The sequence below is a fragment of the Malaclemys terrapin genome, chromosome 6 (genome assembly GCF_027887155.1).
Source record: "Malaclemys terrapin pileata isolate rMalTer1 chromosome 6, rMalTer1.hap1, whole genome shotgun sequence".
Classification (NCBI taxonomy): Eukaryota; Metazoa; Chordata; order Testudines; family Emydidae; genus Malaclemys; species Malaclemys terrapin.
Window position 1 is genome coordinate 32,240,749 of NC_071510.1, and position 27,556 is coordinate 32,268,304.

The window sequence follows — 27,556 nt, forward strand, 5'->3', positions numbered from 1 at the left end:
AGCTGCTCGCGCTAGCCGCTCTCCCTGCCCGGTGGCCAAGGACGGACCCTGTGCGCGGGGAGGCGCTCGGCCGGCTGGGGGCGCAGAGCGGGGAAGCAGTGGAGGCGGAGGGGGCAGCGCTGCATAGGCCGGTGCCTGGGGGCCTGGCCGGGAACAGGCCGGCCCCTGGCTTTGGGGCTTGTGCATTGCTGCGGGAGGGAGGAGCCGGGCAGGCACCGGTCCGTGCCTCTGCTCCTCCCCCGGCCCGGGCGGCGGTTTCCACGGAGACCGCGGGGCACAAATGCCTGGAGCCGCGCCGGGGAGCCGCCGCCCCAGCCCGGCTCGCCTTGGCCCGCAGGCGGCGGGTGTTAGCAGCCGCCCCTGCCCCGCTCCCGGGGCCCTGCCCGGGCTCTCACGCCGCGCTCTGCTGGGCTGTGGACGGGGGTGACTCGACCGGCCCCTCCGGCCCCGGCATAAATAACTCTCGTGTGGCCCGGCCCGGCGGAGGGGCCGCCCCGAAGACAGAACCCGAAGCCCCCGGGAGTCAGCAGGTCGGCGCCCGCCGTGATCACTGCAGGCAAGGTGGGTGGGGAGTCCCGGGCTGGGCTGAATGTGTCACCCACAGACCCGAACACCTGGCCAGCCACCCCCTCTCCTCTCCTGCCATGCAGCCTCCCCTCCAACCACACAGTAATGCAATCACCGCTCCCGCAATGCCCGTTCTGCTATGCGGGCAATCAGCCACTTCTCCAGCCACCCAGCTACCTGTCCAGCCATGCAACTGCCTGGCCATCAGTCCAGCTACCCAGACACCTTTCCACTCCTCCAGCCATGCAGTCGTCCATCCACCCTGCCACCTCTCTGTCTGGCCATGCAATCGCCAGCCAGTCCTCCAGTCATGCAGCCACCAGACCAGCCGCATTGCCACCTGTCCAGGCATTCTGCCATCTATGCAACTGCCCAGCCTTCCAATCAGCCAGCCACAAAGCTGCCCACCCTTCCAACCGTCCAACCATGCAGCAGCCCGTCCAGCTTTCCAAGTACCTGCCCAGTCATGCAACCACTCACCCAGCCTTCCAGTTGCCCAGCCACCTGTCTAGCCTCCCAATCACTCATCCGCTCTCCCAGCCATGGAGCTGCTCAGCCACCCAGGCTGCCAACCCTCCATCCATCCACGTCCATTCACCCAGCCATATGACCACCCAACCACTTGCCTCACCATCTGCCTTCCTATCATCCATACATCTATTCACTCATCCATACACCCACCCACTAGCTCAGCCACTCACTTTCTCACTCAGACACCCACCCATGCACTCAGTCATCTACCCATCCACACACCCATTTGAGGAGCCATCCAGCCACCCATACAACTGCTCACTCACCTGGACATCCCCCTATACACATCTGCCCACTCCCCCAGCCATCCAAGTGCCCAGTCATCCATACACTCACCCATTCTCCTAGACATCCTTACATTCAACGATTTGCTCATTTGCCAAACCATATGTACCACCATTCCATACGCCTAGTAAATTTCTTATCCTACTCTTCTCCTCCTGATTCTCTGTGCCCCAACCCACTTTCCCATCCATCTCCCAACCCATAAACTCAGCCATATCCTTACTTACACACCCACACACTCAGCTGCTTTTTGATCCATCCCTCCACACACCAGTCCACCCAGCCATCACTCAACTTTAAAATTATGTTATCGTTGTTTATTATATAGCACCCCAGGTGGACATGGAACTTTCCAGAGCTGATGAAGACTGTCCTGTTCGTGAGAGCTTACCCTCTAAAGCACTGGTTTCCAAGTTGTGGTCCATGAAGCACTTGCTAAGGGTTCACAGATAGCTGGCTGGTCACAGGGTGTTGACTCACTTCCTTGCTTCCACCTGCTTGACTGCATTTAAAAAAAGTTAAAAATACATTAGACACTTTCCTCACACTACTTTTGTATGTGAGCAGTTGCAGTAATTGCTACAGGAATGTATGCAACAGAAAGGGAGGGTCCATGAGGTAATCTCTCCATTAAGAGGTGATCCATACTATAAAAACAACTTTGAGAGCCTTTGCTATAAGGTAAGATGATAGATAGCACAGGGAGGGCTAGGGGAGAGAGAGAGAGGGTGAGGATGAACACAATACAATTATGCAATTGATTGGGGAATGTACTGTGTTTTTCTTTAGGATTATGCAGGTTATTTTAAGTGATAGGACTATGTTTTATAAGCAGGGCTTGAAAAATCCACTTGTCTTTGGCTAATTGGAAAACTTCTGCAGTATATAAACTTTCATTTAAAAAACAAATTCTAGTTCTTATGGTTGGGAAGATAAACAAATGTGAACCAAGTGCAAACTGGTGCAGTACTGCCTCCTGGATCTTCTACTCCTGAGGAAATTCTGTGCCAAAAATTAAAAATTCTGCACCAGATAATTAAGAATTCTATGCACAATAATTTAAAATTCTGCAAAATTCCACATATCTTAGTTGTCAAAATAACACTATATAATCATGCCAGTTTCAATTATTTTGGTAATTTATTCCAAAATACCTATCAGTATACTGTAACAATACAGACACATGAAAAATTCCCCCAGGAGTAGAGAGTTAAAGAAACCCCTACGACAATCCAGCTCCTGTTTCTATTCGCCTTACCCTCCAGAGCCCAGCCATGAGGTGCCCCTCCCCAGCAGCCCAGACCCTCGCAACCCCTTCCCTCCCAGAGCCCATGTATGCAGAGGGAGAAGCAGCCTGATGCTGACTCGGGCTTGTATTGCATTTCCTGCACGCTGTCTCCTTCCTTCAGGATGTGCCAGGAACTGTAGCTTCCAGGAACCCTCCAGCTCCTCCTCCCTCTCCCCCCAGCAGTGTCTTCTATTTGGAAGTTGGGCTTTGCTGGGTCCAGCTGTCCCTAGTGACAGCGAACAGCTCTGCAGTGCCAGTTCTGTTGGGGGAAAAAGGAAATTCTGCGCTGAACATTAATTCTGCACAAATTCTGCATTGCGCAGTGGCACAGAATTCCCCCAGGAGTAATCTTCAGATAGACAGCTCATGTTTCCAGTATGCTGCTGCTCAAGGTGAAAACTGCAGCACAGCAAACACTAACCAGTCTTGTTAGTTTACATAGCTGCTATTCAGAACCCTCTGGGGAGCGGTGTAATTGACAAAAATCAGTTCCATTTTACTCTGCTGCTGCTGCTACTTGAGAAAGCTTTGAGCAGTTGTAAAAGGAAGCACTATTCACCGGGGAGAAGGACTCAGACAGAAGCTGAGGGAGGAGGAGTATACCAGGGTAACTTCCTCTTTGAGCAGTCAGGGAGGAGCTAGAATAGAGATCAACGCAGACTACATGTCCTGGTATGTGGTGTTCCATTTTGCTCAAAGCAGCCTGGTCTCATCACTCCAGTGAAGATACAGCATTGTTTGCTGGTGTGATATAACTTCTCTCTAAAGTCCTAAAGATATTTGCGTTACTATGGTAACTCCCTTGGGTCATTTCTTCTGGATAGGGGATTTCTAAAAAAGGTGAAGTGGGCTGGATATAGGATAAACTATTAGAAGTGAAGTGAAAGGTTGACCTGAGCCAGAGAAGTAAGTTTGACCTTCATGTTAAAGAGAGCTCTAAAGCAGCAGTATTTGAGATCTACTCCTGTAGAAACCCACCTGGGTACATGAAGATTGAGGAAGCCTGGTTTAAAGGTCAGAGACTAAGTACTAAAAGGGCCAGGTTATTGAGTATACAGGGATGTACCAAAAGGTATTGGAGAGCTAATGTGTTGAAGAAATCTCTTCTGACTTTGTTCTATTTTGTTCAGTTGAAATGCTGTGTATCTAGTAAATATTATTTGTTCTTTTATCATTTGGAAACTATTTGGAAATACTATTTGTTTTATGTTGCTTCATTTGTGTTGCTTTCTAGCAAAAGTGGATGAGATCTGGGCTGTATTCCTATCTGTGCCAGATATCTGTGTGCCTTTGGGCAAGTCACTTAATCACTCTGTTCTTCAATTTCTTCCTCTGGGACAACTAGGATAATATTTACCCATCTTACTGGTAATGTTTGTAAAGTCTTTTGAGGTTCTTTAAGGGAAGGTACTGTAGCAGTGAAAAGTATTGTTTTTAATTATTAATCTGGTCTGCATTAAAGAAAATGGTATAGAGGAGAGATTAGAGATAGATGTTGGTAAAATCAACAAAAGAAAACTAAATCCCTAGAAAACTTGGATGTTTAACCCTTGTTCTGCATCCAGAACTGTCATATTGTTGAACCAAAGGAGGGCAGTTATTGTATAGTTTTCTTGTTGTGGGATGAGACAAAATGGGGGTAAAATAGGCTATCTGTGAATGGGAACTCTGGGCCAGGCCAGACGAAGCAGAGTAGGCTTTGCCTACTTTATTAAGTTAGAGCCAATGTGATCTTTACTCACGTTGTAAATTACCAATGAACATTTCTTTTAGTTTTGCCTAACCATGTTCAAATATCACCTCTGTCTACTGGGAACAAGAAAAACCCTTTCGCTGCATTGTCTCACCTCTCCTCCTTCAGTTGCCAGTCTTACCATCCCTTAGCCTCCTCCTAATTTTCTGTCTCCCCTCCCCCCGCTGATGTTGTTTACCAAGTTATTTCCCTGCTGAATTGCCCCACTTGACATAGCTTGTATCTGCAGCATTGTCACTGAAATGAACTAATATTCTGTACTATTAAAACACAAGTATAATTTATTTATACCTCTAGGTGGCAATTGCAGACTGTGATCTGTTTTAGAGACTCATATGATAACACATTGTTTTCTTAAGGGTTTAATCTGGTGATATCCAGTTTGCTTTGGAACAGTGATTACTCCTGGTGGAATTCTGTGCCAAAAAATTAAAAATTCTGCACACAATATTTTAAAATTCTGCATATTTTATTTGTCAAAATAACACAATATAATCACACCAGTTTCAATTATTTTGGGTCATTTAGTTCAAAATACCTGTCAGCAAGTATGTCTGTAACCATACAGACAACAAAAAAGATTCAGGAAAGGTTTTTTGACAAATAGATTCCTTACTAGGCATATTAATACAGAACGCTGAGTAATAATTCATTTAAACTACAATACAGAACTGCATTTCGGTGGCGGGTCCTTCAGTGCTGCCGAAGACGCGGAGCATCTGAAGGGCCCCCCCGCCGCCGAAGACCCGGACCGCCGCTGGGTGAGTACAAGCACCGCAGCCAGGGCCAGAATCGGGCCCTGCGCCCTTAAGAGGGCCCCGCAACGTCCAGAAGGAGCTGCCGCCGAAGTCCCGCCACTGTCTTCGGTGGCAGCTCAATCGCTGCCACGGAGGAAGGTCCCTCTGCTGAAGTGCTGCCGAAGGCACCGGCAGCTGATTGAGCTGCCGCCGAAGTTCCGGTAATGTCATCGTCGGCAGCTCAATCATTGCCGCTGTCTTTGGCTGCATTTTGGCAGAGGGTCCTTCCTCCGCGGCAGCGATTCAGCTGCCGCCGAAGACAGTGGCGGGACTTCGGCGGCAGCTTCTTCGAATCGGGCCCCGCAGTGCCTAAAGCCAGCCCGGGCTGCAGCTCCCCCGCTTTGCCCCAGGCCCCATGAATCCTCTGGGCGGCCCTGCTGGAAGTCCCAAGCTGGCAGGGAAAACGGGCTCAGAGGTAATTCCAGCATGTCAGATGACAGTCCCAAGAGGGTCTCTGTGACTGAACCTGTCATATATGAAACAGGTTTTTTTAGGGGGAGGGCAGGGAAGGATTGTTAGGGAGCTTACCCCATGCAGACTCTGGCTGGCCCTAGCCTCTCCCGTTCAGGCAGGCACATCTGCCTGCTCCCATGTACCTCTGTGCCCTTACCCAGCCACTCCCTTGTCCCTATGTAGCTCTGCACTCTTCCCACATCACCATGTGTCTGTGCCCTCACCAGCTATTCCCCTGTCCCTATGTCTCCCTGTCCCCTGTCCCCATGTGTTTCTGTGTGCTCACCCAGCCACTCCCCTGTCCCTATGTAACTCTGCCCCTCTCCCCCTGTCCCCATATGTCTCTGAGCCTTCCTCCTCCTGTGGTCCTGTGCCTCACTCCCATTCACACCCTGCCCCAATCTGTCTTCCCCCATTAGCCCTTATGAGCCCTGAGATAATGCTCCTGGTGGATTGAGATAGTATGCATTTTTTGCAGTTCTTCAGCAGTTTCCGGAGTTGACCTTAAAAACAAACAAAACAACTGACTGCCTTTGGCCTCTGGGTGAAATGCTGTCCCCATGAAAGTCAATGGGAATTTTACCATTCACTTTAGTTGGGCCAGGATTTCACTCCCAGTATTTTGGGGGCTCCACATAGCTTCAGTAACACCCAATCTGATCACCATCTAGTAGAAGGATGGCTTGTTTTGTTTTGATATTAGTTAAACCTTCACTACTCTTTTGTTTTGTGTCATCCAGAAAGTGACTCTACAGAAATGACATTGTGGGTTCCATGTTTGTCTTTCAGTTACTTCATATGAAATTTGATCAATTTTTTTTTTATCTGTCAAATGCAGAAACCTGGATCTGAAAGTCAAGTCGGATTCTTTCCTTCTTGAGTATAATTACTGGTATTTCAAACGAAACTGAGGTGTAGTATAGGTGGAATGATTGTCCAGTTCATTACACCTGTACTAGGGATGTAAAATGCTAACTGGTTAACCGGTAAGCATAGTCTTACCGGTTAACTGCCTTAACCGTTAACGCCTGGGCTGGCTGGCCAGCTGGCTCCCGTGGCCTCGTGCCAGCTGGAGCGGGCCCAGCCGCAGTGCCCAGATGGAGCAGCACCGCCTGGACGGAGCGGGTCCAGCTGTAGTGCCCAGCCGAAGCAGTGCCGGCTAGCCAGAGCAGGCCCAGCCACCACCCAGCCACTCCGGCGGGATGGGCCCCAGCCACTTAAACAGTTAACCGTTTAAACAGTTAACTTTTTAAACTGTATTTACCTCCCTAACCTGTACACTTCTTATGGTATCAAAATACTATATATTGTATTTTATCATTTGTGCTATTCTGTTAAATATGAATCTCCTAATTTTCACCAGAAATTAAAAGATACAGTGCCAAAAGTTAAATCTCTGCAAGCTGCATGGAAACTTTTCAAAGACACTCTAATAGAGGCTCGATTTAAATGTATGCCTCAAATTAAAAAAACATAGTAAGAGGACCAAAACTGTGTCACCGTGGCTAAACAACAAAGTAAAAGAAGCAGTTAGAGGCAAAAAAAACCCTTTAAAAAAGTGGAAGTTAAATCCTAATGAGGAAAATAGAAAGAAGCATAAACTCTGGCAAGTGAAGTGTAAAATATAATTAGGAAGGCCAAAAAAGAATTTGAAGAACAGCTAGCCAAAGACTCAAAAAGTAACACCAATAATTTTTTTATTTTTTTTTTTTAAGTACACCAGAAGCAGGAAGCCTGCTAAACAACCAGGAGGGCCCCTGGCTGAACGAGATGCTAAAAGAACACTCAAGGAAGATAAGGCCATTGCAGAGAAACTAAACAAATTCTCTGCATCGGTCTCCCTGGCTGAGGATGTGAGGGAGATTCCCAATTCTGAGCCATTTTCTTTAAGTGACAAATCTGAGGAACTGTCCCAGATTGAGGTGTCATAAGAGGAGGTTTTGGAACAAATTGATAAATTCAACAGCAATAAGGCACCAGGACCAGATGGTATTTACCGAAGAGTTCTGAAGGAACTCAAATGTGAAATTGCAGAACTACTAACTGTGGTATGTAACCTATCATTGAAATCCGCTTCTGTACCAGATGACTGGAGAATAGCTAATGTGATGCTAATTTTTAAAAGGGGCCCCAGAGGCAATCCCGGCAATTACAGCCTGGTAAGCCTAACTTCAGTACCAGGCAAATTGGTTGAAATTATAGGAAAGAACAGAATGATCAGACACATAGATGAACACGATTTGTTGCGGAAGAGTCAAAATGATTTTTGTAAAGGGAAATCATGTTCCACCAATCTACTAGTATTCTTTGAGGGGGTCAACAAGCCTTGGGGACAAGGATGATCCAGTGGATATAGTGTACTTAGATTTTCAGAAAGCCTTTGACGAGGTCCCTCACCAAAGGCTCTTAAACAAAGTAAGCTGTTATGGGATAGGAGGGAAGGTCCTCCCATGGATCAGTAACTGGTTAAAATATAGGAAACAAAGGATAGGTATAAATGGTCAGTTTTTAGAATGAACAGAGGTAAATAATGGTGACTCCCAGGGCTCTGTACTGGGGCCAGAGCTGTTCAACATATTCATAAATAATCTAGAAAAAGAGATAAACAGTGAGGTGGCAAAATTTGCAGGTTATACAAAACTACTCAAGATTGTTAAGTCCAAAGCAGACTGCGAAGAGTTACAAAGGGAAGTCACAAAACTGGGTAACTGGGCAACAATGACAGAGGAAATTCAGTGTTGTTAAATGAAAAGTAATGCACATTGGAAAACATAATGCCAGCTATACATACAAAATGATGGAGTCTAAATTAGCTGTTACCACTCAAGAAAGAGATCTTGAAGGCAATGTGGATGGTTCTCTGAAATTATCCAGTCAAAAAAGCGAACAGAATGTTTGGCATCATTAGGAAAGGGATAAATAATAAAATAGAAAAATCATATTGCCTCTATATAAATCCATGATACACCCACATCTTGAATACTGCGTGCAGATCTGGTTGCCTCATCTGAAAAAAGATATTAGAATTGGAAAAGGTTCAGAAAAGGGCAACAAAAAGGATAGGGGTATGGAACAGCTTCCATATGAGGAGAGATTAGTAAGACTGGGACTGTTCAGCTTGGAAAGAGATGACTAAGGGAGGATATGATTGAGGTCTGTAAAATCATGACTGGTGTGGAGAAAGTAAATAAGGAAGTGTCAGTTACTCCTTCTCATAACACAAGAACTAGGGGTCGCCAAATTAAATTAATAGGCAGCAGCTTTAAAATAAACAAAACCAAGTATTTCTTCACACAACATACAGTCAATCAATGGAACTCTGTCAGAGCATGTGGTGAAAGGCCAAAACTATAACAGGGTTCAAAAAAGAACTAGACAAGTTCATGGAGGATAGGTCCATCAATGGCTACTAGCCAGGATGGTTAGGGATGCGAAACCAGGCTGTGAAGTGTCCTTAGTTTCTGTTTGCCAGAAGCTGGGAATGGGCGACAGGATGGATCACTTGATGATTACCTGTTCTGTTCATTCTCTCTAGGGCACCTGGCATTGCCCACTTGCAGAAGACAGGATGCTGGGTTAGATGGACCATTGTTTGACCTAGTATGGCTGTTCTTACGTACCATTTATCATCACATATTCCTTCCCCTAAACTCTATCCAGAAGCTTTGTAATGTGATGAGTATTTTGATGTTGTTGCCTGAGAAGATAATTGTGTGCTTAAAGCAGCTGTTTGGCCTTAAAGCCAATAAGCTCACGCAGCTTTAAAAAGTCTGAACTGAGGCCCTGACTCAGCAATATACTTAAGATTGTGCCTAATTTTAAACTCATGAGCCATTCCATTGAAGTTAGTGGATCTACTCACATGCTTAAAGTTAGACGCATGCCTAAGTACTTCGCTGAGCTGGAGCTGGTGCCTCTACAGCTGATTCTGGACCCATGTACGTTAATGGGAATTTTGCCATTGACATCATTCGATGCAGGATCAAGTCTTTAGCCTCAGAATGGAAAAGTAAAATTGCATCTTGTTTTAATTACTTAATCTAAACTAATATGCATTTTTTACCTTTTTTGTCTATAGTTAGTTGCTTCAGTCCTGTAATAATGCATTGAATATGTTCAGGGAAGGTCTCAGTTTATCTGTAAGAATTATATTTGTAGTTCTACTTTTGTTGAAAAATTTCATTTTTGTGTACATATGTTTTTTGCAGATGGAGCATTTATCTGAAAAAGCAGCTGAACGGCTCCATGCTGAAATCATTAATGAAACAGATACACCTCGCACCCGCGACCTCAAGCTCTTACGGGCCAAGCGCTTAGCTTACTATGGAAGGTGTGGAGGGACAAGGATTTACTCTTGTGGTACTGATAATAAACCAAGTTCATCAGCTTCCAGAGGAGCAGTTTTACATTCTGCAGTGAGCACAAAAGAAGAAAATCAGATTTCCACATTAAGTGGCTCTCAGCAACCTAATGATGCAACAAATGGAAGGAAACCTTTAATTCAGAGATCATCTGGAGTAAACCATGAAGGAAAAGAACAAGAAACAATTATCACAAATCCAGAAACACATAGCAAATATATGAGCCAGACTTGTATTTCAGAATTAGATCATAGACTACTTGAGGATCTGACTGTTCCGGAGACACAAAAACTCCAGCATGTTATGAATTGGGCACAATTGGTCCTTAGTAAATCTCAGCAAGCAGCTCATAGGCTGAAATGTTCACAGTTATCTCAAGGACTTATTTTGCCTCAAGACAATGAAAGTGAAATAGCACTAAATAGGGAGAAGAAAGAAACCAGAAGCTCATATGGTTCTTTGTCACAATCGACAGATGCTTTTAACCTCAATGCACATGCTAATATTCTTAAGAGTTCCAGCATTTCTTCAATCTCTGAAGTTAACTCAGAGCATACAGAGAGGTGCATTTCTCTTGATCCTTTAAGAGATAAAACATTAGCCCCTGAAAACAAATATTTCTATAACATTCAGGCTAATAATAATAATAATAATCAGAGAAAGACAATAATTAGGATCAAGAGAGAAAGAAGGGACCCTGAGATCTCCCCATGTATTTTGGGCCGACTTGCACTTGCTGATGAAACCTGGAACAGCAAAGAAAAATCAAATTTTCAAAATATAGGTGAGAAAGATATGTGGTCAGAGATACGTAGTGTCCAGCCACAACCTCAAGTTGTGTGTAAAACTGACAATTATTCAAGTAAAACCGCAGAGGCTCCACGTGAAGATCCTAGTACTTATTTTTGGGCTCCCCTAGTTGATAGTTCAGATGAGGAATGCACAGACAGAATTGTGAAGACAAAGAGAACTAATAGGTCTGGTGCTGAGATCAAGGAGCACAAAAAATCTTCACACAGCATATTTTCATTTAAAGAAAAAAATATAAAATATTTGAGTTCTGGTGTGCTGGGCGGTAGTATTGCCTCCATGAGGAAGATGTACAGCAATGGAAAATGGTCTGTGGGAGAAAAGCTCATATTGGAGAACAAAGAAAATTATAAACACAAGGATTTCAACTTGTCCTTAAAGGCTCATGGCTGCAGTGAAGGCAAGGTTATTGCAAATAGCATCAAGGGAGAGGCTGAAAACAGATGTATCCCCTTCTCTAGTGAATCTGAGGTTGAAAATGATGAATTGGAAGATCTGGTGGTAGATTTTACACCTCTGAAGAGAGAGACAGATCAGAGAAATGAATCAAGGTTCAAGGATATGGAATTCTCAGATTCCACTGTTGAAGCGAGAAAATGGATTGGAGAAGAGCAAACAGACAGTATCTTCAGTAGCACAAGTTTTGACAATAGTATGGGTAAAGGAAATAACTACAAGAGAGCTCAAAAAGAAATAGAGCTAAAATGCTCTAAGAAAGATCCAGCCATGCAAAGTAGCAATCCTTTGCTGAATTCATTAGTGAACCCTCCAGAACACACTTTTAAAGTTTGCCCTGACTGTGCAAGTCTCAGTTATCCAGATATGACTTGGTGCAGTGGGTGTGGTTGTGTTTTATTAGGTATATTAACACAGTCTAGTAAAGACAATATGGAACATAAATCCAAAGTATTCCTAGGAGATGTGACTGACAAGCAGAAGAATGTTTTCAGTCAAGTTATCAAATCTTCACAAGTTTCAGAAAGCATCTCAGAGGAATTCCCCAAACTAAGAGAAAGAAGTAATGATTGCCAAAAGATATGCTGGGATGATAAGCCACTCTTATATTCAGACTGTGATATTAGTGTTTTGGATAAATATTATTTTTATTTGGATCAGTTAAATAAGACCAGATGTCTTCATCCTAAAGAGAAAAACCAGCCATTTTCTTTCCAAGAATACCGTGGATACTCGAAAGAAGAAAAGATCGCCAAACATCTTGAGGGTAAGGTGGTTGAGCAAGAGGAGACTGAAGAAACTCACCGTGATTGCGGAGCTACTGAACTAAGCTCTGTTAATGACATAAATCCTGATGCCATAGAACAAGAGAACAGCCGTCTTGAAGAACAGGACACATCTGAAGGAGAATCTACTTTTATGAAACTTTTGGATGATCTTGAGTTGAATAGTAAAACAGAGCAGAAAAAAAGCCAAGTTTCAATAGGTAAAGAAATTTTTCACATTTGTTAAGTTCATTTTTAATTATGTAAAATATATAACCATTGCTAATGACTACTTACTACTCTTACTACATGAGAAATGTGCTAATCCTCTGTTGTTGAATATATGCATGATCCAGTTGTTTATTCTTCTCTGACTGTCATAATTCTTCTCTGACTGTTATAATTATTTATTTTGGGTGTTTATATGTAAATCTAAAATTTTGTGACCTTTGATATAAAAATAATAATAATAATGGTTCAGCACTGATAAAGTAGCATCCATCTCTCCAATTCCTAATTCATTGTTAACTGAAATTGATTCATGTGTTTTGAGATGCTTAGTTTTTGCATTAAAAAAAGCTGTCAAGTAATGACACATAACAACTGTTTGTGAAATTCATTGTTTTTATTAGCCCTTTTTATCACTTGCATGTAAATAAACAGCTCTGATTAGGCTGTTCTTGGGACTCAATGAGTAAAGTTGATGTATGTTTTTAGGAAATGTTTCTTGTGGAGTACAGTAGAATGTAGAACTACAGTACTATACTTTGGTGTCAGAATTTACTCATAGTGAAGTAAGATCGCTCCCTATGATAAAAAAATCGTAAATTAATTATATGTAAATGTTTGGTAACATTTAGTGTTGTTACATATTTTTAGATAGGAAACTCTCAGAAACCAAAAGCATTAGGACAAAACTGACTGGTTTTAAGAGGTATTGGGAGAAATCCAGCATTGCATGGTCATCTTACACACATGGAGAACTGAAGCCAAGGTTTGCTTACCTTTTTTTCGAACTTTCAATCTACTAAAAATTATCTGTAATAAATGCTCCAGTTAGGGCATTAATACTTACATTCTACCCATCAACATCTTTAATTTTGCCAATTTTTTTCTAGCTCTGCAGTATGTTGTTCTAAAGTTACAATTTAATTTGAAACATTCTAATTTTAACTCAAATTAGTCAAATTAAGTTAGTCAGAATTGAGACACTAGATTGGCAAATAATTAAAATCAAGATTTTTCTTCTACAACTCTAACTGCTTCTGAAACAAATCAAGCAGTGGGGATTTTCAAGGCAGCTGAGTGGGAAAGAACAAGAGTACTCACCACATGGTTAATATCCCTTGGAGTCACAATAAGGTCTGTGGAAGACATTTGTTCATAGCGCTTCCCTCTTCCTTCAGGTCAGCGATTAGATGGCAAATGGTTAAAGAAAGAGGTTGGAAAATACAAAACTGTTGTGGGAATATTTTTATTGTCTCTTAAGTAGAACATTATTTATTATGGTCTGATTATCCCTTATAATAAGGCCCCGTAAAACCAGTTTAGCAGTGTAAAGGGGCTGTGACAAACCCAGACCAGTGGGGTACAGGAGTCTAGTAGAGGGCAAATATACTGGTCACTGGATGAGTAGTTTTCTGTTCCCTGAGTGACTAGAACAGGGGCTGTACTAGAGTAATCAGGAACCTGCTAGAACCAGTTAAGGGAGGCAGGCTAATTAGGACACCTGGAGCCAATTAAGAAGAAGCTGCTGGAATCAATTAAGGCAGGCTAATCAGGGCACTTGGGTTTTAAAAGGAGCTCACTTCAGTTTGTGGTGGGAGATGGGTAGAGTCTGGTGGTAGCAGCCTTCAGATGGCATCTGGCAGAAACAGAGAATTGAGTGGGGGGAGAGGGTGGGGTTAGCTCTTATTGTGGCACCATCCATATCAAGTGGAATGAGCATGAGGATCCTCTCTCTGACTTCCCAGCAATTTTAATTTCTGGAAGCCAGGTAGACAGTGGCAGCAGCAAGGGTCATGCACAGGAGGTGATGGTGGTTTGCTGTGGGAGCTGCTTTGATGCAGCTCACTCCAATGACATTGCTTCCTGGATTTGGAACCCAATGGAAAAGGGCCACGTTCATGGGGCTCAACATTTTCCCCATAATTAAGTTGGAGATAATAATATTTCCCTACATCACAGAAGAGGGGAGGATTAATGCATTAGAATTAGCAAAAAGCTTTTAAATGGCTGGCTGGAAGGCACTATAGAAATGCAAAACTGTTTCATTATTGTTACTAAGCTAAATTCACCCTGGTGTAAATGCATTGACTTCAATAGAATAACACTGTGCTGGATTTGCACCATTGTCTGTTATAGAGCTAATAAATCAGAGCAGCAACAAAAAGATGATAAATTTACATATTTCCAATCTAGTCAGTCAAATTATTGGTTGTATTGTGTATGTCTAAAAGGTGATACTTGTATTACTTTAGGGACCCAAATTTAGGCACCCATGTTTGAAAAGGTTGTCCTACCATTTTTGTGGTGAAATTTCCAGTTTTAACAAATTCTGTTTCTTACCCATTACACCATTAAAGTGATTCATTGCTTCCTGCAATGGATCGTACCAATAGTAACGAGATAAATCATAGCTTGGGAAAGTCTCATTAATATCTCATAGTCTCTGACCCTGGACATTGTTTCACATGGGCAAACCTCTGTGTTCATGTGGGGTACCTGAAAGGATTGGGCCCATTTTTGGAGTCCCGCTTATAGTAAGCATCATTTGTTTTGAAAGTTTATTTTTATATTTATTTTCTTTTAAGAGAAATAAAATAATTAAACTAGAGGTTTTATAAATCTTATCTGAAGAAAGTATTCCCCAAGTACTCTCAGCTTATCAGAATTGGTGTGAACGTATTATAAAAAACATACATCTAAACAGTGGAAAAAGTCAGTGTATGTAGAATTGGGGAGAATTCAGGCCAAACATGAAGCTGCACAAAGTAATTTTCTTCATCCACCCACTCAAGAGGGCTAAATTCTTATGATTTCATGGCAGAGAGCTGAAAACGTTTTTTGTGTTAATATTAAGATGCTCTGGGTTGGTTTGTGTAGGAAGGCATTTTTTGTGTGTAAAAATCCAGTTGTGCTTTTTTGATAATTAATAAACTTCTTAGCACTAGTGATCAATAAGGAAGAGAGTTGTTTTAATCTGGATTCAGTTACTAATGGCCTCTTTTCTTATTTTCAATTGATTTGTTCTTTGGTGGTAAGAGTCTGTGCATGTGCTCTTGCCCACATCCTCTGTCATGTTTTGCCTCATTTCTGTCCTTGTTAAGGGCCTGACCCTGCTTCCTGTGAAGCCACTGGGCTGGATTCTGTGGTCTACTAAAACCACTTTGCACAAAGCAGTCTTAAAGTTGCTGGAAATGGACAGTGGAGAACTCCCTTGCACACAGGAACTCTTCACAGCCAGCAAGCTGGCAAAGCTGCTCCACCACCTCTTGTGCCTGCCACCCCTGTGCCACCCAACTGCACTTACAGTTAGACATTAAGAAAAACTTTCTATCTTAAATCTCCCTTGCTACAATTTAAGCCTATTACTTCTTGTCCTGTCCTCAATGACTAAGGAAAAAAATTGATCACCCTCCTTGTTGTAACAGCCTTTTACATATTCAGTGACTGTTATCAATTATGTCTCCTCTCTCTCCCCCTCCCCAGCAAGCCTTCTCTTTCCCAGACTAACCAAAGCCATATTTTACAGTCTTTCCTGGTATGTCCTGTTTTCTAGACCTTTAATAATTTTTGTTTCTCTCATCTGGACTTTCTCCAATTTGTCCACATCTTTCCAAAAGTATGGTGCCCAGAAGTGGACACAGTACTCCAGTTTAAGCCTTATCAGTGCTGAAAGAATTACTTCTCATATCTTGCTTACAGCACTGCTTTTAATACACCCCAGAATGATGTTCACTTTTCTAGCAACACTTTTACATTGTTGACTCATATTTAATCTGTGATCACAGTATCCCCCAGATCCTTTTCTGCAGTACTCTGTCCTAAGCAGTCATTTCCCATTTTGCATGTGTGCAATTTAGTATTCCTTCCCAAGTGTAGTACTTTACAGTTGTTCTTATTGAATTTAATCCTATTTACTTCAGAACATTTCTTCAGTTTGTCAAGCTCATGTTGAATTCTAATCCTGTCCTCCAAAGTGCTTGCAACCCCTCCAAGCTTGGCATCATCCACAAACTTTAGAAGTGTTGTCTCTATGCCATTATCCAAATCATTTATGAAAATATTGAATAGAACCAGACCCAGGATAGATCCCTGCAGGACCCCACTCGATATGCCCTTCCAGCTTGACTGTGAACCATTGAGAACTACTCTCTGAGTGCAGTTTTCCAATCCATCGTTCACCCATTTTACAGTAGGTTTGTCTCTAGACTATATTTCCCTAGTTTGCTTATGAGAAGGTTATGTTAGAGAATATCAAAAGCCTTACTAAAGTAGAGATATATTACAGCTACTGCTTCCCCGTTATCCTCAAGGCTTGTTATCCTGTAAAAGAAGGCTATTAGGTTGGTTTGACTTGATTTGTTCTTGACAAATCCATGTTGATTGATATTTATCACTCTTATCTTCTAGGTGCTTACAAATTGATTGATTATTTACTCCATTATGCTTCCAGGTAGCGAAGTTAAGTTGACTAGTATGTAATTCCCTGGGTTGTCCTTATTTTCCTTTTTATAGATAGGTACTATATTTTACCCTTTTCAGTCCTCTGGGATCTCCCCCGTCCTCCACAAATTCTCAAAATAATCACTAATGGCTCAGATATCTCTTCAGCTAGTTCCTTAAGTATTCTAGGATATATTTAATCAGGCCCTGTCTAGTAAGATTCACACAAGTTAGATGTAAGTCTTAACTTGTTTGTTCCCTGTTTTAGCCTTATATCCTACCCATTTATACTGATGTTCGCTATGTTAGTTGTCCAATCACTGCTAACCTTTTTAGTGAAAGCTGAAACAAAAAAGACATTTAACACTTTGGCCATTGCTGTGTTTCCTTTATTGTTTTTCCCTCCTCATTGAGGCTACGTCTTCACTACCCGCCTGAATCGGCGGGTAGAAATTGATTTCTCGGGGATCGAATTATCGCGTCTCGTCGGGACGCGACAATCGATCCCCGAATCGACGCTTGTACTCCACCAGCGCAGGTAGGAGTAAGTGCCGTTGACGGGGGAGCCGCGGAGGTCAATTTGCCACCGTCCTCACAGCAGGGTAAGTCGGCTCGGATACGTCGAATTCAGCTACACTATTCGCGTAGCTGAAATTGCGTATCGACCTCCCCGCCCTGTAGTGAAGACTAAGCCTGAATAATGGGCCTACCCTGTCCTCTGTCTTCCTTTTGCTTCTAAAGTATTTGTAAACTATTTTCTTGTTACCCTTCACATCCCTACCTAGTTTAATTACATTTTGTGCCTTGGTCTTTTTAATTTTTGTGGCTACATGCTTGTGTTGGTTTTTTAAATAGTCCTGCTTCATAATTTGACCTAGTTTCCACTCTTTGACTCATTTTTGAGTTTCAAGTTGTTGAAGATCTCCTGGTTAAGCCAAGGTGCTCTTGTCCCATACTTCCTATCTTTCTTGTGCTTTGGGATAGTTTGCTTTTGTGCCCTTAATAATGTCTCTTTAAAAAACTGACAACTCCCTTGAACTCTTTTTTCCTCTTAGTCTTGCTTCCCATGGGTTCTTCGCTACAATTCTCTGATTTTGCTAACGTCTGTCTTCTTGAAGTCCATTGTCTTTATTCTGTTTTCCCTACTACCATTCCTCAGAATCACATACTGGAATCATGAAATGATAAAGTTCATAATTCTTTTCAACCAAAGTGCCTACATATGCCTGTAGAAATTCAAATTGCTTGAAAGAAAGAATTTTACTAATTTCAGTTTACTCCCTTTTCTGGATCATTAGAGAGTATTTTAAATATGACAGGACAAAATACTGGATCCCTCCTGTATCCCACTTGATGCCTCCTTCCATTCAGTAATTTGCTCTTTATTTTTACCCTTTGTTTTTGTTCCTTCAGTCAGTTTTCATTCCATGTAACTTTCCTCTAAACCCAAACAAATGTGAATAAACTTTGTGTATAATCTGCCAGGAGAGAGTTTCAAATGCTTTATTAAAATCTGCATATTAATATGTATGTGTGTATTTCCTAATTGTCTTCTAAATGAACATTAATGCTTTAAAACAACTCTGTTTATACACTGTGGCTCTCTGTATATTTCCCAGTTAGTTAACAAGGGCAAGCAGTAATAATTTATACTAACATTGAAGGAATAATGATTCAATAAGCACTTGTAGTATAATTCCATATATATGAGGTAATTTGCTCTACAGTAACTTAATGAGGAGAAATTAAATAAAGTCTCCTCTTGAAATAAGGTTAATGTTATCAGAGTTCATGTGCACACACGAGAGGTGTGAACATCTGACTCAAGCTCTCTGTCTTCATTTGGCAAATTAGCCAAAGGAATGCTGTGGTACTGGAGGTGATCTGATTGATTAATTTGTGATGGAAATGTCTGATAATGAAAGGGATGAATTCACACATGACAGGACTCAGATATTCTTCTAATAATACTTTAGTGGGAGGAATCTGCATACAGTTCTTTTTAAGAGCCACTAAAAAATTTCTAAACCTTGACAAGTTAAGTGAAAGAATTTTTGTAGAACCTTCCTTGGATATATGTAATAGGTTCTGCAAACTATTTAGTTGGTTCATAGCATTTATCACATGGCTATCACCATGGTTCCATATGGCTCTGCAGCTTATCAAATATTTATTCTCTCCACATATGTTGTACATTATATATTTAAATAAATGTGTCTAGTAAGTTTAATAAAACAGTAGTGATACAATTTCAGTTACATGTTTGTCTTCCATTTACCGGGTGCTGTAGTGCCAAAGCTGTGCACTATGTTGTCAATCCATAGTATGAAATATCATATTATTAGCCTCTGATGATGGGCAAGTGGAAATAAAGAAATGTACTATTCCAATGATTTTTTGTTTGCCTGATCTAGATCACAATGTGTACAAAGACCAGTCTCAGCTGATGTAGGCAAGAAGATGGTCTATATATCTCAAAATATTCAGCCTTCAGGTATGTGTCTCAATAAACAGTAAATGTGACCAGATCTACGATATGCCAAAGAAAATTAATATTTTAAATATCATGAAAATATGTATCAGTGATTTGATGCATGTATAGCATGTAACTTTTGATAGGGGAGGGGGAGTTTAGCTAGACTCCAGAAGCTGAACTTTCTTCTGAAATAGAACATGTAACTGTATTCTAAGGAATCAAATCTATTTCTAATTTTTAATATTTTAATTAAAAACACAGATGAAAAAAGGGAGAAATGATCTGCTACTATGAGGATTTAAAGAGCCCCACTGCCATATATTTTTTTTCTGTCATCTTCTCCTCTTCCTTGTGAGAAAAGTGATGTGTTAAATGGATAATATTCACTAGGGCTGAAATTCAGGTACCCACCACGCCTCTCACCAGAGCCCAGTAAACAGGCTTTGCACAGGGAGGATGAATATGGAGACTGAGGAAAAATGGAATTTTCCCTTCTCCTAGCCAAGAGGCTGGACTTGGAGCACTTGCTCAGCCAGTCCGTGTCCATTAGTATATCCTGTGGTCTAGTAGCAGACATAGCTTGCTACAGCCTCGCTGTGCAGGGTTTGTGCACGCTGGATCTGCACAGTTATTGGGTCCATTGACCACTACCACTTATCCACCCACCTACAATACTTTACCCTCTGCACTTATGTAGGGAGAGCCACCATGGAATTTGACTCCAAGGTGTGCAGGGGCAGCAGCAGACTTTGTGGATATTTTTGGTAGTTTCAATATATCCATAACCATATCTAGAGACTCCCTGCTTATTCTTTCTTTTGGAATCACACACACAGGGCTTTCCATGGCCCTGTGTTAGGCATTGTGAGTTTCACCTGAGAAGAATAATTTAGAAGGCAAATAAAAATGTGGATAACTTACTGTAATACCTTGCATGTCATCTAGGCAGTAATTCTCTGCCCTCCTCCACATTGTCCATCTTCTTGGAGACACCTTTATTGGTACAGCCTTTGCTTTTGCTGAAGGCCCTATCCACGATGAGCTGATTGATTTGTGATTTTTGGTTTGTAGATTTCATTTTAAAAACATGTTATTCATATCCCATTTATTGGCAAGATCACTCAGCGCAAGGATCCTGTACATCAGTGAGATGAGCACAAATGAACAAAGAATACAGATTAGAGCCTTATCTGGCCATTCTGGAAGACAAGAGGCAATGGATATAGTTTAATTAAACTACAAGTTTATTCTCTTAAAATATCTGGCAATACGTACACCATCATTCCTTAATCATTTCTACATGATCTGCAACCTGGTCCTTGCCATCCCAGTGCTGGTACCCCACTGCCCACCCATTGTCTGAGCTAAAAGGGGGCTCTAAAAGGAGAGAGTTGGCTCCCTGCTGTGCCAGATGTAGGAGCCCCAACCTCCTATTCCTCAGCTCCCTTAAGGGATGCTTTCTTTCAAATCCTTTTCCAGTCCATTTTCTCTGATAACTGTATCCCTTCCTAAGAAGTACCTGCACTGGACATGTTCCATGGGTTTTATGTACTAAGTTACAATGTTAGAACCTAATTCCTGAGTCCCAGACTTACTATGGGGAAGGCGACCCCCCCGCAATCCCTAAGGAAAAAAGGGTGACTAGCATAAAGCCCAAAGTGGCTCATGAGGAAAATGGTCCTTTTGCAAATTTCATGGGTGGGTTGATGGGTGCGTGGTGCCAGCCCAATCCAGGTAAGAGAAGATTCTCTGGGGCTGATTGGTGAGTTATAAGTACCCCACTCCACTCTTCTGGTGAGCAAGAAGGGCAGTGTTCCTCTCCCCTGACCTCATCCAGTTGCTTCCTGCTCTTTCTTAGGTTCATAGATTCCAAGGTCCTAAGAGGGACCATTGTGATCCTCTAGTCTGACCTGACATATAACACAAGCCATAGAAATTCTCCAAAATAATTCCTACAGCAGATCTTTTAGAAAAATATCCTGTTGTTCTGCTTGCTTGACTTTTGGTCCGCAGGAAAACTGATTGAGACATGATCCTATCAGTAGATATCTGCATAAAATTTACTTTGGTCCATAGAGTGCAGAGCCTCGTGATGACCACACAAATTAGACTTTCAACTTAGATCTGTTACATAAGCTGGTATGGTGCTAGAAATCCATGTCACATTCACAATGAAAATGTGCTGGCAATATGCTAAAAATGCCCACGAGGCCCATTTCTGAATAGACCTCTGTATTTACTCTAAATGTGTCTCTAATGGAAATGTTTCAGGGACATGAAGGGATGAGTGCTCAAGAAGTTGTCAGTTGACAGTTTTGCCTTTCTTAGCTCATCATACAGTGATTCAGTAATAGCAGTTTCATAAAGAAGTAAAGTAATATTTCTTTCCATAGGGAATGTACAGATTTTTAAATTTAAAATTTTGTCTAAAATTTCACTATATTTTTCCTAGTCCCTCTCTTTTTTTTGGCTGAAGTATCTGGTTTCATACGGTGCTACTCTTAATCTATATTTCTTGTGACTGATATTTAAATTTGGCTTCTTCCTTTCCTAGCAAATTACAACCTATCTGATTTAGTTTAGGTGATAGAGGAGTAAGCTGTCAGGTTTGGGATCAAAAGTTCTATGTTCCCTCATTCTTGTTTGCCATTCTCCCACATCCTATTTTGAGTAGCTGTCCAGCTATGTATTTCTACTTTGCCTATCAAATAAATATTTTTAATATGCAGAAGTATCTGGGCAAAGATTAGAGACAGTTACTCTCTAGCCATGCACCCAGACACTATGAAGATGGGTGCAATTGAGAACCTAGATGGAAAGATAACGAGTATCTAATTATTTGTCCCTTTTCCTTCCACTAGTTTGAGTCTTTTTGAATGCTTTAGGGAAGACATCTTTGGGTGAAGAAAGCCAGCGAGGCCAAGAAAGCCAGAGAGGCCATGTTGAGGCTATTTTATTGGGGGTTGGCCTGTGCAAAGAGGTGTGCTTTGCATTGTGATGTAAGGTCTTTAGTCAGCATGGTTCAATTCAGTAGGACTACTTGTTTCCTTAAAATTAGGCATGTGTTCAAGTACTTTGCTTAATCCAGTCTAACTATTTGAGGCATGGGCTCATCCCACTCTAGGCTCCGAGCTCCTCAGCTGTCACTTCTCTTGGGCAGAGACCCATGTCTCTCTCCCTTCTGACCAGGGTTTTTTAGGCACAGATCTCTGCCTACAGTTCGATATTCTTAGCAAGTCTGACTGCCTAAACAGGCCAGTTCTGCGCTTTGCTTTCTCTTCAGAAGGCTATGAACAATGTAATTGCCAATAGTTACGAGTTACCACACAGCTTGGTATAAGCAAGCACATTTATTCTTCAGGTGAAAGCATTACAGAGAAAACATATTGAAACAATAAAGAATCTACAGTTTACCAGAGATCACAAAGGCTCTGGTAGGAGCCAGTCATTCAAACTTCATATAGAGTTTTTTCTGTGGTTACCAGTTCAGAACAGCCTTAGCTCAGAACAAGCACCTGCTGGAATAGATCAGTCTCCTTTATACAGCTTGGGCCCTTGATCTTGACCTCATGTGACAGGTAATCAGCAGACAAAAGCCCACTCCTCAGAGCATAGCTTAAAAAGGCTGGCTGTTTGCATAACCAGGGGTGGAGAATTTGCATGCACCACCCCCTAAATATTTTCCAGGAAATCGAATTCATCCGTATTGTCCAAAAAAGATCATTCTTGTCTGCCACATGGTTCAGTATAGTCCTTTGATCATCCAGGTCCACAATAATACATAACCTTTGCATTTAATACAATGGACTCCAAAGCTACTTAAACTTAATTCAATAAGGTTTTTTTAGGACATTGTAGGAAATTGCCATATCTGTCATGGGGAGTTCCACCAGAAAATTTTGCCCTGTAGCTGTAGCATCCCTGTGGCATGTAGAGCACCAGGATTGGGGATTTCATAATCTAATAGTTAATTTCTACCTCTTACTTCTATAATATTATCGAAACTTTCCTCCTTTCTGTAGGTAGTGTCAATTCCAGACAGATGAAGGCACATCCTTTCCCAAAACCTACCATATCTGCAAAAGCTCAGCAGAAACCACCTACTTATCAAGCCACATCAGTAGCTTTTGTGCAGACTGCTAATGCTTGTAAGTAAAAATGTGTGCACATATTTGTTAAGCATGTTAGCAGTCCATAAAGTTTTTATTAGGATATGCAGAGGAATGATGTGTAAATTGTTTCATGTAATTTTTGTGTTCATGTGTACTCAGTATGTTCTTTTTAATCACTTTTGACCTTCCTTCCCATTTACCTATCTTCCTTTTGCATTCTCCAGGTGCTTACTCTGTCCAAGGAACTAAAGCTGAGTGATAATCAATAGATGCTGACCTGAAATTTAAAAAGAAACAGTAGCTCAAAGTGTCAATAAACTATACCAATGCAGATTAGAGAATTTGAAGATAATTTAAATTAGTAATAATTTAAATAGTAGGGAAGAACAGCAAGATACAAACAAATATTTTTTAAAAATTAACCCCCAACTGTAATTTCTAAGCCCATTACTTCCTCAGTTTCTTTTGTCTTATGTAATATGTATGTTCTCTGATCAGATCTAGTGTGAGGACTGATTCTGGAAGGTAACAAACACCTTTGGAGAGGTACTGAGAGCCCTTGACTCTCATTGCAGTTCCTTTCTTGTGACAATGCTGAGATCTTTAATAACCAGAAATAGTCAGGACTGTGGGTTTGTTTCTCATCTGCAAGACATCAGTGTTATCATCACAATGCTTCTTTACAGTGTGTTTGGGCATTGGGACAGTCCTGATTTAGAAGGGGAATGGCTTCTTGTAAATTGCCAGTATCACTTCCTGCAACATCTTTGGCTTTACTTGGAGGCCTCCAATAAATATTGTCAGGCCTGACTCTGCCATGGAAGATCTAACAATATCCCAGCCTGATACAACATGGTTATGTTACATCCTAAATGAACAAAATGATTTTGGAAATTCAAGGTAGAAATCAATGTTTTGTAGTGGATAAACAGATCACCTTCCTTTCAAAAATAAGTGGTCACTCTTCAGAGACCCATTCCATGACAATGGCTTTAATAAACACCCTTTACAATTTTTAAAAAAACCCATGAGAATGAATTTACTGGCTACATAAAGAACATTTCTTACGAGTATTAAAAGACTTTTCTGAGCCTAACAGTGTGGACCTCAATTAAAGGCAAGTGAGATGTAAATAGGTCAGTCAAGAGATCCATAAAACTTAATAAGGGTATGTTACATGCAAACAGAACAAAAATATCCTGGGGATATTTATGGTTCCACAGATTTATAACTGAAAAATTGAGAGTAAGGGAGTTTCCTGTACTCATCCAAAGTAGCAGAGAAAATTGCATGTTTTGGTGAATGTTCTTTCTGTTGTGAACATTATTTAACAAACACAGCAATGATCTGTGCAGATAATTATAAGGAGTGGTTTTAGTGAAATGTTTTTATTTGATTTTTTAGTCTGTTGAGGACATCTGACTAAATCAAATCTGTTTTCTCTACTCATAATGCCCTGGGTTATCTCCTTCCAGTTCCTGACCAGCCAAAGAAGAATCTGCCTTCAAAAAATCTGTTCGAGGTGGTACATTGAATGATGGGACAAGAGTTTGGGAATTTATTCATTGCTATGTGAATGCTCATTTAGTGTAGATATGATCAATAAAGCTCTGTCTTGCAACTCACTGTTGAGCATCAGTGCCTTGTATTAAGGTGCTCCCTAATAACCAGGACAGGCAGCTATTTATGGGTTGGTTGATTGCATAACTATTTACATAACTTGTGTCTAAAATGGAAATATAGCGGACATTTGCTATCTTAATAGCAAATTCTCTTGAAATGAATACTTGCAGCTATGGTCCATTTGAATCTCTATCTGACGATATTGTGTTCCATGTACAAAGACAATCTGTGCCAGCAGTGGTGTTATAGTTTCGGTGTTCAACCACTTTTGCTTTTCTAAAAGATGCTAATAATGTATTTAGGATGGTGTATGACATTGCATAGATTAAAAGGCTTCCTAGTGAGTGGCCTTTCGACTGACAAATGTTTGATTATTTTTTTTAATGTATAGTGAGTATAATGCAACTGGTTTGTTAGCAGCTGTAGTGACAGAAAAAATTAATGTAATTCAATTAATTCAGGTATCTAAAAGGGTGTCATAAGGAGGAGGGAGAGAACTTGTTCACCTTAGCCTCTAAGGATAGAACCAGAAACAATGGGTTTAAACTGCAGCAAGGGAGGTCTAGGTTGGACATTAGGAAAAAGTTCCTACCTGTCAGGGTGGTTAAACACTGGAACAAATTGCCTAGGGAGGTTGTGGAATCTCCGTCTCTGGAGATATTTAAGAGTAGGTTAGATAAATGTCTATCAGGGATGGTCTAGACAGTATTTGGTCCTGCCATGCGAGCAGGGGACTGGACTCGATGACCTCTCGAGGTCCCTTCCAGTCCTATAATCTATGAATCTATGAATCTATGAATAATAATTGCACCACTCACCAAGACAGAAAAAAGTTTGATTTGAATATTTGCCAAAAATGTGTTATTCCATTGGCATGTCTGATATATTATATCTCTATATATTAGAGATAGAAAAGACCTGTTAAAGCCGTGTAATCTATCCTCCTACTAATATGGGAATATTGTATTCTAGTTCTGTGTTTAAGTTAGTTTTAGAGATTAAGTACCAGCATTTTCTTCCTGCCTTCAGTGGTCTCTCTTTTTTTTTTTTTCTTTGACTTGTAAAATTGTCAGCATAGTTATTTATACCTAGGGTGACCAGATGTCCCGTTTTTAAAGGGACAGTCCCGTTTTTTGGGACGTTTTCTTATATAGGTGCCTATTACCCCCCATATCCCCACCGCCCCTGCCCCATTTTTTCACAGTTGCTATCCGGTCACCCTATTTATACTTGCATTAAGGTTACATAGATGTCTAACTATCTAATTGCTCCTGCAGGTCAGGTACTCAGACATACGTATGACAATGTTTGTTTGTGTCCAAATAATTACACACACACACACACACACACACACACACACACACACACACACACACACAATAATGGCACAAAATTATGCCTGCAACTATTTGCCCCCATAGTTGCAGTCATAAAAAGGGGCGCCAGCTTTTGAAAATCTGGTGCTACTGGCAAGATATTGATACGTAGAACCACCAAATATAATTTTCTATATGCGGCTGCTGGGTTTGTTTGTTTGTTTTTACATTAAAGGCAATTGGCAAGAATCCTGCCCTAACCGGAGGTAAACTGAATACCTTACCAGGTCTTTTTCATCTCTAATTTCTGTAATTCTGATTATTTATAGTGTGGACAAATGCAAATATTGCTTCATCTTTTCCTCATATGTTGCTCTCTATTACTAAACAAACAGACTTTCACATAGCTCTGGGATTCCAGAATAATTTCTCTTTTACCCAGGCACTGACTCCAAGCAACCTTGCAAAAGTACATTTCAAGGTTTTGAGGAAACAGTAAATTGGGTAAGTGTCTGCATCAGCTCCCTAGCTGTATATGGAACATGCTGGTGTTTCAGAATTTTGAAATCTAGTTTTCATACTAAGCACAAATTCAGTCTTTATAAATAAAAGATCTTGTCTGCGCAAAATATTCCACCTTCTGGATTGGGCCTTAATAACCCAGAGCCAAATTCATCAAAGCAATAACTGCTTTACGTATTTATTTACCTTTTTTAGAAAAGTTTGCTGTACTTTATTTAATCTGGTCATTTGAATCTGTTTTCTAATGTGAACAAATTTCTATTAATGATTTATCTGCTGTATGAATAGCAAAATGGTATTTTGATAGCTATATTTTGAAAAAGAGAGAACTGGAGAGCTTTTATGAGACTCTTTTTAAAATTAAGTTGTTAGGTAATAAAAAAACACTCTATTCTGCAGGCAAAAAGTTTTATTGGCATTCAGATGGAGAAATTTGTAGAAGAGATGGGGATTGAAGCCCATCTATGGCTACCTTGAATGACAACTCTGGAGAAGTTTTATAAAATAAAAGTAACATGGTGAAGGGAAAAAATTGTTCTTCAGAAACTGTTATCATGATGTGGTACCAGAAAGCATTGTTGTACAGGGGATTTGTGGGCATATGGAGCCAAATCTTTACCCATACAGGCCAATGCTGTGCAAATGTCATAAGACTTTATACATTGAGTTTTCCTGTCCTCTGTACTTCTCCTATGTAGGGGACAATCTGGCCCTATGTCTGCAAACCATAGGACATACTTAAAAAAATGAGGAGTAGTTGGTCACTTTCTTCAT

General features: G+C 41.0%; 1 protein-coding gene across 2 annotated transcripts in view; it reads left to right on the forward strand.

Annotated features, from left to right (window-relative positions):
* The first annotated feature begins 243 nt into the window (after positions 1–243).
* Positions 244–27,556, forward strand: part of LOC128839568 (uncharacterized) — a 127,406-nt gene continuing 100,093 nt past the window's right edge. Inside the window, exons 1-7 of one of the 2 annotated variants that reach the window (XM_054032654.1) lie at positions 244–561; positions 1,712–2,064; positions 9,883–12,286; positions 12,945–13,059; positions 19,148–19,227; positions 23,232–23,357; positions 26,703–26,764. In XM_054032654.1, coding sequence (XP_053888629.1) covers positions 1,975–2,064; positions 9,883–12,286; positions 12,945–13,059; positions 19,148–19,227; positions 23,232–23,357; positions 26,703–26,764 — 2,877 coding nt within the window. In that variant the 5' untranslated portion in view covers positions 244–561; positions 1,712–1,974. The remainder of the gene's footprint in view (positions 562–1,711; positions 2,065–9,882; positions 12,287–12,944; positions 13,060–19,147; positions 19,228–23,231; positions 23,358–26,702; positions 26,765–27,556) is intronic. The other variant, XM_054032655.1, reaches the window with a different exon arrangement.